This window comes from Gossypium arboreum, chromosome 6, assembly GCF_025698485.1.
Source record: "Gossypium arboreum isolate Shixiya-1 chromosome 6, ASM2569848v2, whole genome shotgun sequence".
In the NCBI taxonomy this organism is placed as follows: Eukaryota; Viridiplantae; Streptophyta; class Magnoliopsida; order Malvales; family Malvaceae; genus Gossypium; species Gossypium arboreum.
In genome coordinates this window covers 66,348,713-66,364,264 of record NC_069075.1, presented here as the reverse complement: position 1 = coordinate 66,364,264, position 15,552 = coordinate 66,348,713, and the positions used below count along the sequence as shown (strand labels likewise).

Genomic DNA, 15,552 nt, shown 5'->3' with positions numbered 1-15,552 from the left:
TCATAAAATAATTATTTTAACGTCGGGATGCTTATTTTCATGATCATAATGATCATGAAACTACTATTTAAGCCCTATTTATTAAGAATAAATTCTATTTTTTGAAATTACGAGTTTTATCAGTTTATAGAGAGAGATCTTACTTTCCTACTGAAAGTAAGTTAATCATTTCTTTTATGTGTTTTTTGTTCGTGTTGCTTGAGCTCACACTCAACGTGATTCGTGGTTTAAGGATAGCAGAGAAATTCGTTTGGTTGAAAGCTAGGATCAACTTGAGTCCAACTCACACAAAACACAAGTATAATTCTAGTTTAGGGTTATTACTATAAATATCACAAAATGGCTCGATTTTTAAGATTATTTTTAGACTTCAGCTGTACCAATAATAATTTTTTTAAGTGATTTCTCCAATAATTTTCTTTATAGTTGAAAATTGTAAGTTTTCCCAGAAAATATAATTTCTTCTTTAAATTAAGTTTTCACTATTTTTTTACAGAATAACGACGTATAAGAAGTTGTGTAAATTGTTTAATTGGTAGTTCCTATTTATAAAGAAAAAATACAATAGTTTTGTTTGAATAAGTCTTGATTAAATAATAATATTTTAATAGAAAATGCATCTTCTACTCTAAGTAGAAGTGCTAGAGGTGGTGACACCCTTCTATAATATATTAGTGTTGCCGCCCCTTATATATTATAAGGTCATGTTGGGCCTTTCTTATATTGGGTCCAATTATATGTGTTTCATGAATTTTTACCAACACTTATAATTTATCCAACCCAATATTTATTTTTATTACCCAAAATATACAAAAAAACACATTCAATATGGATAGTGATACATGCAATCTATTTCTCTTACTTCATTATTTTCATTCATTTCATATATTTTTTTGTTCCCCTAAGTATCCATTGAAGCAAACCCGATGACTAATCCTCCATGTTTAGTAGGCCCATTGAGGGGGTAAACACTGGCCACAAGTTTTAAAGATGCTCCATAAGTAATGTGATGATCGAAACATCGACCTCACTAAATAAGGTAGGGGAGACCCTTGCCATCTGACCTAACCCCCATGGTTATTCACTTCATATTATTGGTTTTATCTGCAATTCGTTTCTGGTTGTCTTGAGCTAGCGAAAAGACCGATTGAAAATATATAATTAAGGCTCAAATAATTTGTAATTAAGTTCCACATTTATGTCTATTTCTTACAACATTATTTAGTCACGAAGTCGTCCCACTAAAATATCATGACTAAGCTCTCCCTTATTATTTATAATTAGAAAAGCTACTCAATAAATACTCGTCCAATAACCTTGTCATAAGTGTGTTGCCTTCACATGATATCCTTAATCTCTTTTGAGATAAATCTGTTCTCTCAATATGATCCTATTTTATCTCATGGTAATCATTACATTTTTCTTAATGAAAAGTCAATTACTATCAAATAATGATCAAATAATTTATCACAAAGACAAATGACCGGTGGCCATTTCTACTTTTCATCTATCATGTAATGTCGATGAGAGGATATCATTTATCATTTATCGTTTATTAGGCTATGAATTCCACTGTCGTGGAATGATGCTACATACTATAAAAGTCGTATACACAATGTACTAACTTTCGGTTTAGAATTATTTACATCAAAGTGTATGAGTCACGCATATATAGTCTATCATCCATTTAAAATTAAGGTATGTCACACTATGAACATCACAAGTGAATGAATCCATAAACAAATCTAGGATCTATTCTATTTGGGTCCTATTTCATGTACTATCAATCCAATTGGTCACATCTATGTTTCTATCTTTTAGGAGTCATCCACTTTCGATACCTAAGACAATATATCTCTCCAATTGGACTTGATAGACGACATATTAGTCTTTTAATCGGTTTGTTCATTTCTAATTAAACTGACTACATGTTTACTACTAATGTAAGTTGTATTTCCGCATTATGATCTAACCACATAATACTTCTTAGTATTAGTTAAACGATAGATAATCATTAAGTCAATATTTACTTTCATTTTGCATTGTGTGCAAAAAATGTTAAGGACAATATACAAAATATATTAATAAAATTAATGGATATTTTATTAAACCAACTTGTTTAAAAAATACAAGTACATATAAACAAAAATACGACACTAAGGGTACTAGATCCCAATATGAATCCAATTGCCCCAAGACAACATACTACGAAGTTAGAGGTTCGAAATAAAAGATGCGTGTCTCGAGACATGGCTTCCCTATCTCGAGACACAATCCTCCCATTTGATAATTTGAGTTGGGATTCATATCTTGACTCCGTGTTTGACCTTGTATAACCTTAGGTCAATTTGAGTGAGCCCATTTGATCTTATTGTGAATGTGCATTTCATTCATATCATTTGAAATTTAAGATACATGGCATGTTTATTGATTTAATTATCAAGAAAATGAACAAAGTCGATTGAGTTACTTCGGCCATGAAATGTGACATTCCTCATTTGAATCTAGTGATAGAGTTGTCATTTATGTTGGATTCCCTCTTTTTAAAGAGGTTTAAAATATTGATGATGCCGCCGTTAAAATTTTTATCTTTCAAATAAACAAAAATAAAAAGTATTTTAGAATAATTATTGAAAAATCCCTAATTTTAGTAAAAGGTAAAAAAATATCACCCGAGTAATTTGTGAGTGGATTAAAGAAATTTTGATTGAGAGTGATTAATTCGATAAAAAAAATTAAAATGAAATCAATTCTATTCTAAGGTGATGTACAATATAATTTATCATTTGATGACCAGGAAAAGATATTAGTCTAATTCTCACACTCAGGACGTCCTGATAATCGTATTTCGTAGTTTCGAATACGAGGATGATGGGATTAAATAGGATAAAACTCAAAAATCCCAAAGTTCTTCATTTCTTTCGTTTTATTTTTCGTGTTTTATTAATGCTACCATTCAGTATTATATATTTGTTATCTGTCAGCTGATATTGCCACACACACACACACACAAAAAAAAAAAAAAAAAGAGTAGAAAATAATTTGGGCGCGGGGGGAAATGACTCTGGAGGAATTTTTGAAGCAGTGCCAGCAGTCAGGTGATGCTGCTTACGCTGCCTTCAAATCGCTTCTGGAGAAGCTTGAGGATCCCAAGACCCGCACTGAAGCCCGGGTCTTCCTTTCGGATCTTCAATCCCGGGTCGGTTCCTCCGATGATTGCTTCCACAGATACCATTTCCGGATACAGGACATTTACTTGGATCGGTATGAAGGTAAGAATATATAATTCAAGCAACAGAATCTAGCGATTGTAGTCTTTGGTTGGATTCTTTTTCTTTTTCGTTGCCTACAGGCCCACACATACACTGTACGGACACTAAATCCCATTGTATTCAGCAGTGGTTTCTGCTCCATCTGTTTTACTTATGGTTAACTTTCTTATAAATAGCCTGTGATATGCTTGTCGTGCTTCATAGTGAACATATTTTGCACTATGTTCAGGCTATCAGGGAAGGAAGAAACTGACAATGATGATGATCCCTAGCATTTTTATGCCAGAAGACTGGTCATTTACCTTTTATGAAGGACTCAATAGACACCCAGATTCCATTTTCAAGGAAAAGACAGTTGCTGAGCTTGGCTGTGGAAATGGATGGATAACTATAGCCATTGCTGAGAAATGGTTGCCTGCTAAGGTGTTTTTTCTTTTTGTACCCTATCATTTTCCTTATGCATGGACAATTTAGGTATTCAATCCGAGTTATGAATCTTTTTATGTGCCTGAATTAAACTCTGCAGGTTTATGGCCTTGATATAAATCCAAGAGCTGTGAAGGTTTCTTGCATAAACTTATACATGAATGCTTTTGATGAGAAAGGCCAACCGATATATGATGCAGAAAAGAAAACTTTACTGGATAGGGTGGAGTTTCATGAATCTGATCTGCTATCTTATTGTAGGGAACATGATATTAAACTTGAACGAATTGTTGGATGCATACCTCAGGTATTGTCACAGTTGTCAACTTATATGGTTTAATATAGTAAATAATGAAGTTACATGAAACCCCAGGCCCACAGTACTTCCTCTAATTTTTTTCTCCAGATTCTTAATCCAAATCCAGAGGCCATGTCCAAAATGATCACGGAAAATGCAAGCGAGGAATTTCTACACTCTTTGAGTAATTATTGTGCACTTCAGGTTGGATGACACCTTATTGGTTCCACACTAATTAATGTTTAGTGGGTTAGAATCTTAATAATGTGCTACAAGCCCAGATATCTGACTAAATGCTAATGGATAGTTGTGGTTATGATTAAGGTTCCTCTGGACTGTAAACTTTACTTATAACCAAGACATGTTGTCTGGTGCACTTCCAAAGAAATTTAGGGTTATTCCCTGCTCTTGTTGATTAAAAGAGTTGGAATAATGTGCTGACTTATTGTATGGTACCTTTGATTTAGAAATCTCCAGTGATTGGATCCTGTCAATTCAGCTTGTAAGCTTATCAAGATAGTTGAACATCAGAAATTCATATTAGCAGCTTAAACTTATAATTCATCTAGTAGGGATGTAAGTTAATGTTATTGGAAAATGCTTGGAATTTTGGCTGGATGTTTGTAGTGTCGTTGCATTTAATTATTTCTGTTTGATCAACTTTCATCTGGAAATCTATTAAATTAGTTAAATGTCTAGTAGACCCCTTTTAGTACGCTTAATAGGATTGTTTTAGGTCTTAGGTGGAATAACCAGGAGAATGATCTCCAAAGCTTATTGGTTTTTTAGAAGAGTAAAAGCAATGATAGGGACATGAGTCTAAGGCTGAAGGCCTTTCTCTAGGTTTTTCCTGTTAAACTTATTTGCTCTTTGACTTTCTGTGATTCATTATTTTTTTCATTTTTGGTATGGCCCTGTATCCATGAACACAATTTCAGTGGTTCTTGTAATATTCGCAGACCGTTATTTTGGAAAAAGAACCTTTACATCCATGAATAGATATCACATGCTCGATTATGCTTATAATGGATAAACTATAGTAATTAGTCAGAGTAGATATTAGTGTATTCATTCTTGTATCGTCTCATTGGTAGATGGAAAGAACAATGTTTGGGGGTTTCTATTTCTTCTATTATTATATATCTAGAGTTCTTTCAAGATCAACTTGGCTTAACTCTGGAAATGTAGGCATATAACAATTTATCGGGACACAAAATTTTAGAGCTTTTTCTGTCAAGAAAAAAATTGCGGACTTTGAACTCTTATCTTGTATCGTATCAACTTCATGGACTCATGTTATCATTAACGCATGTTCTAACTTCTTTCAATCATTGGATCATTCCTTTATTAATTATGCTAATGCAATAATATCTCTCACATCGGTAAATATATTTCCAAGTTATTCTAACAAAAAGAACAAGAAAAAAAATCAACTTAATAATTTCATTCATTTTTCCTTTCTAGGGTTTTCTTGAGGATCAATTTGGCTTAGGTCTGATTGCCAGGGCAGTTGAGGAAGGAATTGCTGTCATTAAACCTACAGGTATTATGATCTTCAATATGGGAGGCCGTCCTGGACAAGGAGTTTGTAGACGCCTGTTTGAAAGACGGGGTTTCCGTGTCACCAGGCTTTGGCAAACCAAAGTTCTTCAGGCATGTAAATCCCTTTTCACTTGTAACTATTTTTTCATCCAAATATGGTAAGCTGAGATCTTGTTACAGGCTGGGGACACTGATATTTCAGCCTTGGTTGAAATTGAGAAGAATAGTCCACACCGTTTTGAGTTCTTTATGGGGCTTTCTGGAGATCAACCTATTTGTGCTCGCACAGCATGGGCCTATGGAAAGGCTGGTGGCCGTATCTCTCATGGATTATCAGTTTACAGTTGTCAACTTCGTCAACCAAACCAGGTGGCAGTCTATCAAGATTTTGGCTTTTAGAAAGTGGATGTTTCTTTTCTCTGATCGGAGAAAAATAAAATGGCTGATTGTTCTTTTAAACTGATAGGTCAAGGTAATATTTGAATTTCTTAGAAGTGGCTTCCAAGAGATCAGTAGCTCTTTAGATTTATCTTTTGAAGATGATTTTGTTGCGGATGAGAAGATTCCATTCCTGGCCTATCTTTCCAGTGTTTTGAAAGAGAATTCCTGCTTCCCATATGAGCCACCAGCTGGATGCAAAAGATTTCGTAATCTAATTGCTGGCTTTATGAAAACTTACCACCATATTCCACTTACAGCTGATGTAAGAATACGTACTTGACTCTTTTTCTTTCCCCTTCTTTTCTTTTTTCTGATTGACCTTATCAGTGATTTTTCCTGTGCCTATATATTAGTTATTTGCTCAAGTTTTGTTTTCTCTTTTGCAAATCAAAATTTTTGTCATTTCCTTTTTAATATTATTATGTGTTAAGGCAAAGTAATTAAAGGAGAAAAGGCTCTGGTATTATTATAGAAAAATGTTGAAAACCCTGTCCAATGTTTAAATCCTTTTAGATATCATATTAGGATGGTAGTCAGTCATGTAACTGTCTATTAAAAGGAAATTCTATATAAATTCTATCTGTTTAATACATTATTTTACACTTTTCTAGTTATTTTCTGTCTTTTAAAAGGAGAAAATAATTGGTGATGACATACTTTTGTTACTAGTACAACTGTCTCTTTAGGAACTTGATTGATACCTTTATATTTTCAAGTGGTACAAGACTAAAAGGCTTTAATAAGGCAGTATGTAATTAATTATTCCCAGGGAAGTTAAATAGGTTCATTACTAAAAAACATACCTTTTGTCATGGATAAATTTTATTGATCTATATACAACTATAGGTTATCATGTTTTTTTTTTTTTTTTTCCTTTCATGGTATACTTTTGCATTATATAACAACAATTAACTTAGGGTCATCCACTTGAGTTTATTCAATGGTTTATTCAGTATCCTTAGTCATATTCTGCTGTCTGATATAAGCAAAACCTTTTAAGACTATTCTTACAATGAATGATTGGGAAAAACCATTTAAGGCTATCCTATGATTATTTCTGGTCTTAGCTTTGTGATGCTTGATCAATAAAATGGCATTGAAGATGATCTTATGGCTTTCCCTTTCTTCCTGCTACCAATTGTGGTTAGTTTCTTTGTGGTTTCCTGCATTTTTACATTGAACTCCAAAAACTGTCAGAATTTGAATGTCAACAGTTGAAGTGGATTGAAAGTTCTTTTGTAATCCTTGATGTAAGAGTTTTTTATAGTACAATTTATGATTTTGATGCAAAAATTTAAAATCTTTGAACATTGTAAGATACTTCATACAGCTGCAATCCTTGTTTTCTTTTCTTAATTTAAAAGGAGACTGTAGTGCATGAACAAATGCTGATTTAGCATCTCTTGGAACCTTATCATCTGTTCTTCTGACATCATTTTCTTTAATATGCAAGAATATTGTTGTCTTTCCTTCAAGGACCGTGGCAATTGAGAATGCCCTGCGGCTGTTTTCCCCCAATCTTGCAATTGTTGATGAGCATTTGACTCGGAACTTACCCAGGAAATGGTTAACATCTTTGGCAATTGAGGTATGGCATATCTTGAATTAGGTGTGTAAATGACGCAAGCTAGTTGTTAGACAGGTATTCAAACTTAATTTGCACTGAACTGGGGTAAAATATCAGAGCCACCCGGGGGGGGGGGGGGGTGCAAGGAAGCATAGTAGTTTGTACCGTTCCTATATCACATAGTTTAGGCATTTTGTTTCAGTCAAAATTTTGTATGCTTCAGGCCATTTCGGTCAATATGGCTTGTCCATTGCATATATATCCTTACCATTTGCTACAAAATTTTAATATTTTTTATGTTAAACTATATTTTATAAATTTTAGAAGTTCAGGCAAAAAAGAAACTACAATTGAACCCTATATATATATATATATATATATATATATATATAAATTAAATAATATCCACATGAATAAATAAACTGCCAGCCAAGTCTTCTAGGAGCTACCACCCAGACTCATTGGTTTGCACAAACCGCATACAAAAACCAATCAAAAATAAAAAACATATAAAAGAATATTCAGGTAAAACTTTTTTGTGAAGCAAAATTCCAAATCCTTGGACAAATATATTTTTAAATAATTTAAAAAATATTAAGAAAAAATAAATCCTAAATTTATAAACTCAAAAGAAAAAAGTAATTTAAAAAACTTAAAGTTAAGAAAAACCCAACAACAAAGTGGTATTGTGTCAATAGTGGATTGGTAGTTGGTTCACAGCTAGCTAAAAGGTTGTTGAAGAAGTTAAAGCAAATTTTTGAAGCAAGTGGCGTTGGTAAACTTTCACAATTGTCTAAGAATGTTGAGAGGAAATGATGAGTCAATTTCTATTGATTTTGTGAGGTATATATACACATGTTATAGGATTTATAAAAGGAAATAAATCAATGTAAATGTTCTAATTAATCCCTAATAATCAGCTAACTAATTGATTCTGTCTGTAGCACTCCCATCAAGCTGGAGCATAAATTGATCAGGCTCAGCTTGTTACATAAATTATGAACTCAATTTCCATTCAGTGCTTTTGTGAACAAATCAAGGAGGTGTTGTATAGAGCATAACTCTTACTTTCTTCTTGTTCAAGATAAGAGTATGCTTGCTCAAGAGAAGGAAACAGGGATTTTCTAAAGACTTGAACCCTGATCTGATTATACTCATTGTTTAACTTGGCCAGAAAACCATAAACTCACTTATGAAACATTACTGCATCTCCAATACAATTTGCTTGAAAGTCTTGATAATAATTTAGCTCCTACCATAAGTTTCTTAGTTCAGAAAAATATTAAAAAATTGTCATCTCACCATGCTTAGTACTGTGAACCTTATTTCAGATTTCAAAAATTTGAGCATTATTCCCAATATGTGAGCAGGTGAGAGCAGCTGCTTTTCATATTTTTGATGCAGTGTTGAGCAACAAGTATGTTCTAGAAATCTAGGGTTGCATGGAATTGATGATCAATACTGTGCAAGATAGTTGTTCCCATCAAGTTTTATGGCAGTAATTTGAAATGAAGGATTGTTAGAGCTGGTAGCAATAAGTATCCTCTTGTCATTTTATGAATGCTAGAGAAAAAAGAAGAGAAACACAAGCAGGAAAAAATGGAAATTCCTGAAGGAAAAGATAGGCTGGTGGTAATGGCCAGAAAGAATCCCAAAGCAGTAGCTTAAATTACCCAACAGTAGCTTAATTCGTAGATGTCTAAGCTGTCCCAGATGACATCAAGATCATAAGAGGTGGACTGTAAATATGCACCGAGCTTGACAGTGGCAATTGAAAGAAGGAACTCCAACAGAGTGGATGTTACACGCCAGCACGTTAGGTAGAATCTAGAAGCTAACAGAGGTGCATAAGGGCTCACGTGGAGGTTTGTTGGTCATGAAATCTGGGGTTTTGCTGGCGATGGGGTTCCGATTCCTTTGGTAGGGATAGTGATAAAAAACGGTGAGCCTAAGGGGTTAAGTACTAAAATTTTTAATCCGGGGTTTTGGGATTTCGAAAATTTTGAGAGAAATTCTTCCCAAATCTGGAAATTTTGCTTTGATGCCATGTTAAAATCAGAGAATAGTATCGAAGAGAAGAGTGGGAGAAGAATTTCTATATATTGTTGATTTGTTCAATGAGAAAAATATATAGGTATTTATATAATCAAAATAGGAGGAAAAAAGAAAATTAAATCCTTAAACATAAGCTAATTGAATAAATTGAATCGCTTGTAATTAGCTATATACAGTAATTATCTGCTGTCAAATTAGTCAACACATCAAATTAGAGTAAATAGAACCTCAAGTTGTGGCCTATTAGCAGGACGTACACCTTCCCCACGAATAGCCTAGATTCAAAACACAATTGAACCAAAAAAAATAGAGTAAATAAAAATTAAGCTTTTTTAAGGGGAAGGAAGGGATTCTCAATTTCCCTTTATTTTCTTTTCTTAATAGAAAGGTCTATCCAAACTCTCTTACTTTCCTTTTTTTTTCTCTCTTAATCTAATCCAAACATATGGTTAGAGTCTGAAAATTTCTGAGGTGTTCTCCTTGATGGAATAGCTTTGGTTCATGACATCCCACATTTCCTTTGTCATTTTGTAATACATGATGTTTACCCCATTTCATTATTCACGGAATTGATTAACCAAGACCTGAACTTATTGTTTTCTGTTTTCCATTTTTTGAACTCTGGATCTTTCTCATTTGGCTGGTGTTGCGTTACCAGTGAGATAGTCTTCTTTTCCTTCTATGAACATCATCATGGAATATGACCATTGGACAAAATTCTGTCCATTAAACTTGTGACATGTCATCTGCTGAAATGGTGCTTCAAACCAATTGCTTGGACTTGGATTAATAGTTCGTGATGAAGCAGAGGTAATCTCAGAAACTGAGGTTTATTTTTGCAAGCCAGTCTGAATTTTGGCGTTACAGTTTGCTCAGGAAAGATCAAGGTTCAGAGAGAGGCTTTCGTAGCATGAAAATGGATTTGAAAGAAATAATCTGAAATGCTATTCATTGTGGCAGAATTACATTTAAATAGGCCCAACCTCCAAGGTTGGCTCATTGGTCGAATTCTCCCTATTGTTATGACAGATTTGTGACTACAACCAAATATGCCTTTTATTAGAAAAAGAACAATAAATGGAATCCTAAACAATAGAAACAACCTGAGAAGGAATGTTTGAATATTTCAAATTAATTAAAATCCTCCAAACTGATTTATTTTGACTGAATTGAATCAAATCAAATCAATTTGATCTGATTGGCAACAGACTGGTGGTACTGGAAAGAATCTTATATCGCTTTGGTTCTTTTTGCTTCTTTAGAATTAATTATAATTCTCGAGAATGCATGTAGAAGTAGAACAAATATGTGGCTCCCTCACTTCAAAGTTGTACACCTTAATGTTTTACTAGTATGTTTCCAAACAATGTTCACTACCACAATGAAATTCTCTTCCTTGAAATACTAACTTTAGGTAAGATAAAATTTTTAATGTAAGCAACGAAATCTGAAAAGTGGAAATTCACTTTGAAATAGAGTGAGTACAAATTAGAGGGGAAACCAGAGGTAACCAGAATCGATTAGGGAGAAACATAGGAAATAGGGAGAGAAATGGAAGATTTAAGGGAGAACACTAGAAAGAACAGATAGAGATAAAACATCAATATTTAGTCTCAAATATTCAGTATCCAAAATCTTCTTAAAACTGAAGCATTTAATGTTAAACAACTAAATCCTAATGCCTTGTTTGGTCACTAGTGTAATAACATGAGGAAAAAACTTATTTATTATATATGTATTACAATAATTAGACATAAAATAAAGAATAGTGCACAAATTTAAACTTATATTAGAAAGATAGTAAAAACTCTTGTAAAAAATGAGAAATAAGTGAAAATTTTTCCTTTCTCTTTGTTAAAAATAGGGCATAGGAGTAGCTAAATATTACCAAATGAATTAATTTATTGCTATCTCATATATTATAACATCTGTAAAAAGTAATAAACGTACCAAATGGTATAACAATGCAAGTCAAATCCCCATTGTATAGTAACTGATTCTTCATCAATATGGTTGCCGAGTTTATATATTTATGTTGCAGACTGCAGAAAATGGACTGTCAGATGATGTAGTTACTGTCATTGAAGCACCACGCCAGTCAGATTTAATGATAGAGCTTATAAAAAGGCTGAAGCCACAGGTTGTGGTCACTGGGATAGCTCATTTTGAGGCTGTTACTAGTTCAGCCTTTGTGCAACTATTAGATGCCACTGGAGAAATTGGGTCTCGCCTTTTCTTAGACATATCTGATCACTTCGAATTATCCAGCCTTCCAGGTACCATTGGGGTACTAAAATATCTGTCAGGAACTCCTTTGCCATCACATGCAGCAATCGTTTGTGGCCTGGTAAAGAATCAGGTATCTTTTAAGGAAACTAGGTCAATCACAATGGGGATTTCTATTTATGTGGTTAAATTCAGTAGCCATTGACTTGACTATCAGTTCCAATCTCTTCCATTTCTTTTCAGTGTGTTATTACTGAAAAATTCATTTTTTTTTCTGACAAAAACCTCTTGACAGGTTTATTCAGATTTAGAAGTTGCCTTCGTAATTTCAGAAGAAGAGGCCATCTTGAAGGCCTTGTCAAAAACTGTTGAAATACTTGAAGGGAATACCTCATTGATTAGCCAGTACTATTATGGTTGTATTTTTCATGAGCTTCTATCTTTTCAACTTACAGACAGACATCCAAATCTAGAGGTTTGTGAATTAATTCTTGAGCATATAGAATAGATACACCATGATTCCATTGAGAATGCATGCTATACTAGCAAAATTGTAGATAGATTTCAGATTGACAACAAAAGTTACTGGGACTCTTATCTCTTAGCAGCAGGAAAAGGCAAGCACTAAAACATCTCCTTGATCTGAAAGTGTTAGTTTGTTAATTGACAAACTTGAGAGCTAGCTCGGTTAGAGTTCTTTATAGTCATCTATGAAGCTTAACAAATGAGTTTGAATACTATTCCAGGCTCGGTAAAAAAACTGAGTTAAAAAATTGATAAGCTCAAGTTCAAAACAAACTGTATAAGCCATTCATGACAAGCTTGATAGTTTGTTTTGTCTGATGTCTTTTACAATTAGCACAATTCAATCCATTATTTATACCAATCAAAAGGAGATATATGGTAGATTAAAACCGTCTGTATTTATAAAAAAACTATTATTTCAGAATAGCTAATTATGTGCTGTTTAGCTTAGACTGAGAACTTGACGGGTGTTGTGTTTCACCTAGAGCTTTTATTTTGATTAGATTCTGGTTAACTCTGCTGTGTTGTGCTTGAAAAATGTTTATTAAGCTTAACTTGAGCTTGAATTGTTCAAGATCTTTTAGGTTAGCAGAGCTGAGCCTGACGAAGGAAGAACTCAGCCTGGCTTGCTCATAATAGCCCTGGATGAGGAGCCAGGGAAAAGTTTTGATTTGTGATTTCTAAACGGTTCTTTTATTGAACATTCATCAATGGTTTTATTGTTTATCATCCTGCCTGAAACCAAACCAGCATTATTACATAAATTTATACTGTGCCTTGTTATTTCTGAATCTAATATTTCTCATTGTTGAAGCTTTTTCTACCTTCTTATAGAGGAGATCTGAAAAGTCCAAATCAGTTGAGGTGATCGGGTTTACTACTTCTGCAATCTCGGTCCTTAGTAATGCTGAATTATCCATTTCTGATGAAGGGTACCCACTTGTACGTATGGATGTGGATCAGTGGTTCCTTCCGGTTCCTTCTCCTGTTAAGGCTGCTATCTTTGAAAGTTTTGCCCGGCAAAATATGACTGAGTCTGAAATTGATGTTACTCCTTGTATAAAGCAGTTTGTTCAGACCGAATATGGGTTCCCAACTGATAGCGGCACAGAATTTATATTTTCAGACTGCTCACAAGCTCTTTTCAGTAAGCTGGTCCTTTGCTGCATCCAAGAAGGGGGAACTATGTGCTTTCCTGATGGCTCAAATGGAAATTATGTTTCTGTTGCCAAATTTTTGAAAGCGAACACTGTACATATCCCCACAAACCCTGAGCGAGGCTTTAAGCTGACAGAGGAGATACTCATTAAAGCGCTTGAGACTATGAAAAAGCCATGGGTATATATTTCTGGTCCAACAATCAACCCAACTGGCTTGCTTTACAGCAACCAAGAGATGGAAAACATTTTAAGTGCATGCGCAAGATTTGGGGCAAGAGTGGTGATTGATACTTCATTCTCAGGACTGGAATTCGAATATGAAGGTAGGGGTGGCTGGAATCTGGGGAGCTGTTTGTCAAAAATATCTTCCTCTGGCAACCCCTCTTTTTGTGTTTCTCTGCTTGGAGGGCTGTCTCTGAAACTGCTTAGTGGAGCACTCAAATTTGCCTTTCTGGCTCTAAATGAACCAATTCTAATTGAAGCATTTCATAGCTTTCCTGGCTTAAGCAAACCTCATTGTACAGATAAATATACAATCAAGAAGTTGTTGTCTCTGATAGAGCAGAAAGGAGGTTTGTTGGATGTTGCTATGGAACAAATAAGAATTTTGGAAAACAGAGCGAAGTGTTTAAAAGAGGTAACTTTTCTCCCCATTACATCCTGAGGTATTTGCTCTCGTTGTCTATGTGATATAGTACTAAATATTTGAATATATAAGGGATTGCGATATGATATTCTTGATTCTTTTCTAAATTAGTAAGAATCTTAAATAAATAGTGCATTCTTTTATGAACAAAAACAGGAATTCAGAATTTAGACAATATAGCCTGTGTATTTCCCTGTGCATATAGGCCATCAGAGTCGAACATTCCTTTGCATTTTTGTGATCATGCCTTCTCTCTTGTTCTTATACTTTTCTAACATTTTTTTTTTGGATAGAATATGCATTTCTAACACTTTTGTATCTCAACATGGTGTGAAATCTATAGTTACATACTTAAAGCAGGTGTGGATTTAAATCTTATCTTACCACTGCAATAAACAAGGATTGAGCTAGAGCAATAACTAAACTGCTTTTTCTAACAGCAAGTCCTAATCATGTTTATCCTACCCTTTGGAATGTCTTATTTACTCTCCTTGAGTCGATTGTTTTGAATGCTAGTTTTGTAGGTTGTATTTTCTTCTCAACCTTAGCACTTAACTTCTCTTTGCTACTATTCTTGTAATAGGTCCTTGAAAACTGTGGCTGGGATGTGCTTAGACCCTGTGCTGGTGTTTCCATGGTGGCAAAGCCCTCTTTCCTCGGAAAGGCTGTAAAGGTCAACCATTCACTTAAACATACAGGCAGTGGTGAAAAAGATGCCACCTATGAAATTAAGCTAACTGATGCATCCTTGAGGGAAGCCGTTGCCAAGACAACTGGCTTGTGCATCAACAGTGGATCATGGACTGGAATTCCAGGCTATTGTCGCTTCACCATTGCCTTGGAAGAGAGTGAATTTGAGCAAGCATTGGCTTGCTTAGTCAAATTTAAAAGCATAGTCGATAACTGAATTATACTATCATTTTCTAAGTCTTTGCTGTAACAACAAAAGCATATATTTGGTTGGGCTTGTGCTTTACAAAGCTGTGGTTTCCTACCTTGTAAACATTCTTTAAGCATAAGATAATGGGACTCAGTTCATGATTTTAAGTTTATTTTTGTGTGAATGTCATATTATCTATCTATCTATCTATCTCTTTATAAATGTCATTGGGTTAGAATTTTAGCCCAACAAATCACGTGGATTTAGGCGATTTTTTGAGTTTAAATATTGCCTAAGTAAGTTTACTCTTGAGAAATGAGAATTCTTGTAGAAATTCTTTAAGAAATCGAAACAAAGTGGAAGTAAACTCGAAACGAAAGAGCAAAGAATAAATAGAAAAGCCAAAGAGAAATATTGCAAACCAAGTGTTTGACTAAATGCTTTCAATATTGCAAACCAAGTGTTTGATTAAATGCTTTCAATATATTCTTTAAATCAAGAATGAAATGATTAC

At 34.0% G+C, this 15,552-nt stretch overlaps 1 protein-coding gene across 2 annotated transcripts; it reads left to right on the top strand.

Moving 5' to 3' along the window:
- Positions 1-2,740: 2,740 nt before the first annotated feature.
- On the top strand, positions 2,741-15,210 carry LOC108486208 (methionine S-methyltransferase-like). 2 transcript variants are annotated; one of them, XM_017790113.2, is made up of 12 exons: positions 2,741-3,272; positions 3,502-3,695; positions 3,799-4,005; positions 4,105-4,200; positions 5,461-5,649; positions 5,719-5,907; positions 6,005-6,241; positions 7,433-7,567; positions 11,643-11,960; positions 12,123-12,302; positions 13,187-14,149; positions 14,742-15,210. In XM_017790113.2, exons 1-12 carry the CDS (start codon positions 3,059-3,061, stop codon positions 15,063-15,065), a joined length of 3,246 nt encoding a protein of 1,081 aa, XP_017645602.1. In that variant the 5' UTR covers positions 2,741-3,058; the 3' UTR covers positions 15,066-15,210. The 2 variants fall into 2 exon arrangements, with proteins under 2 accessions (XP_017645602.1, XP_017645603.1); XM_017790114.2 differs by lacking the exon at positions 4,105-4,200.
- The last annotated feature ends 342 nt before the right edge of the window (positions 15,211-15,552 follow it).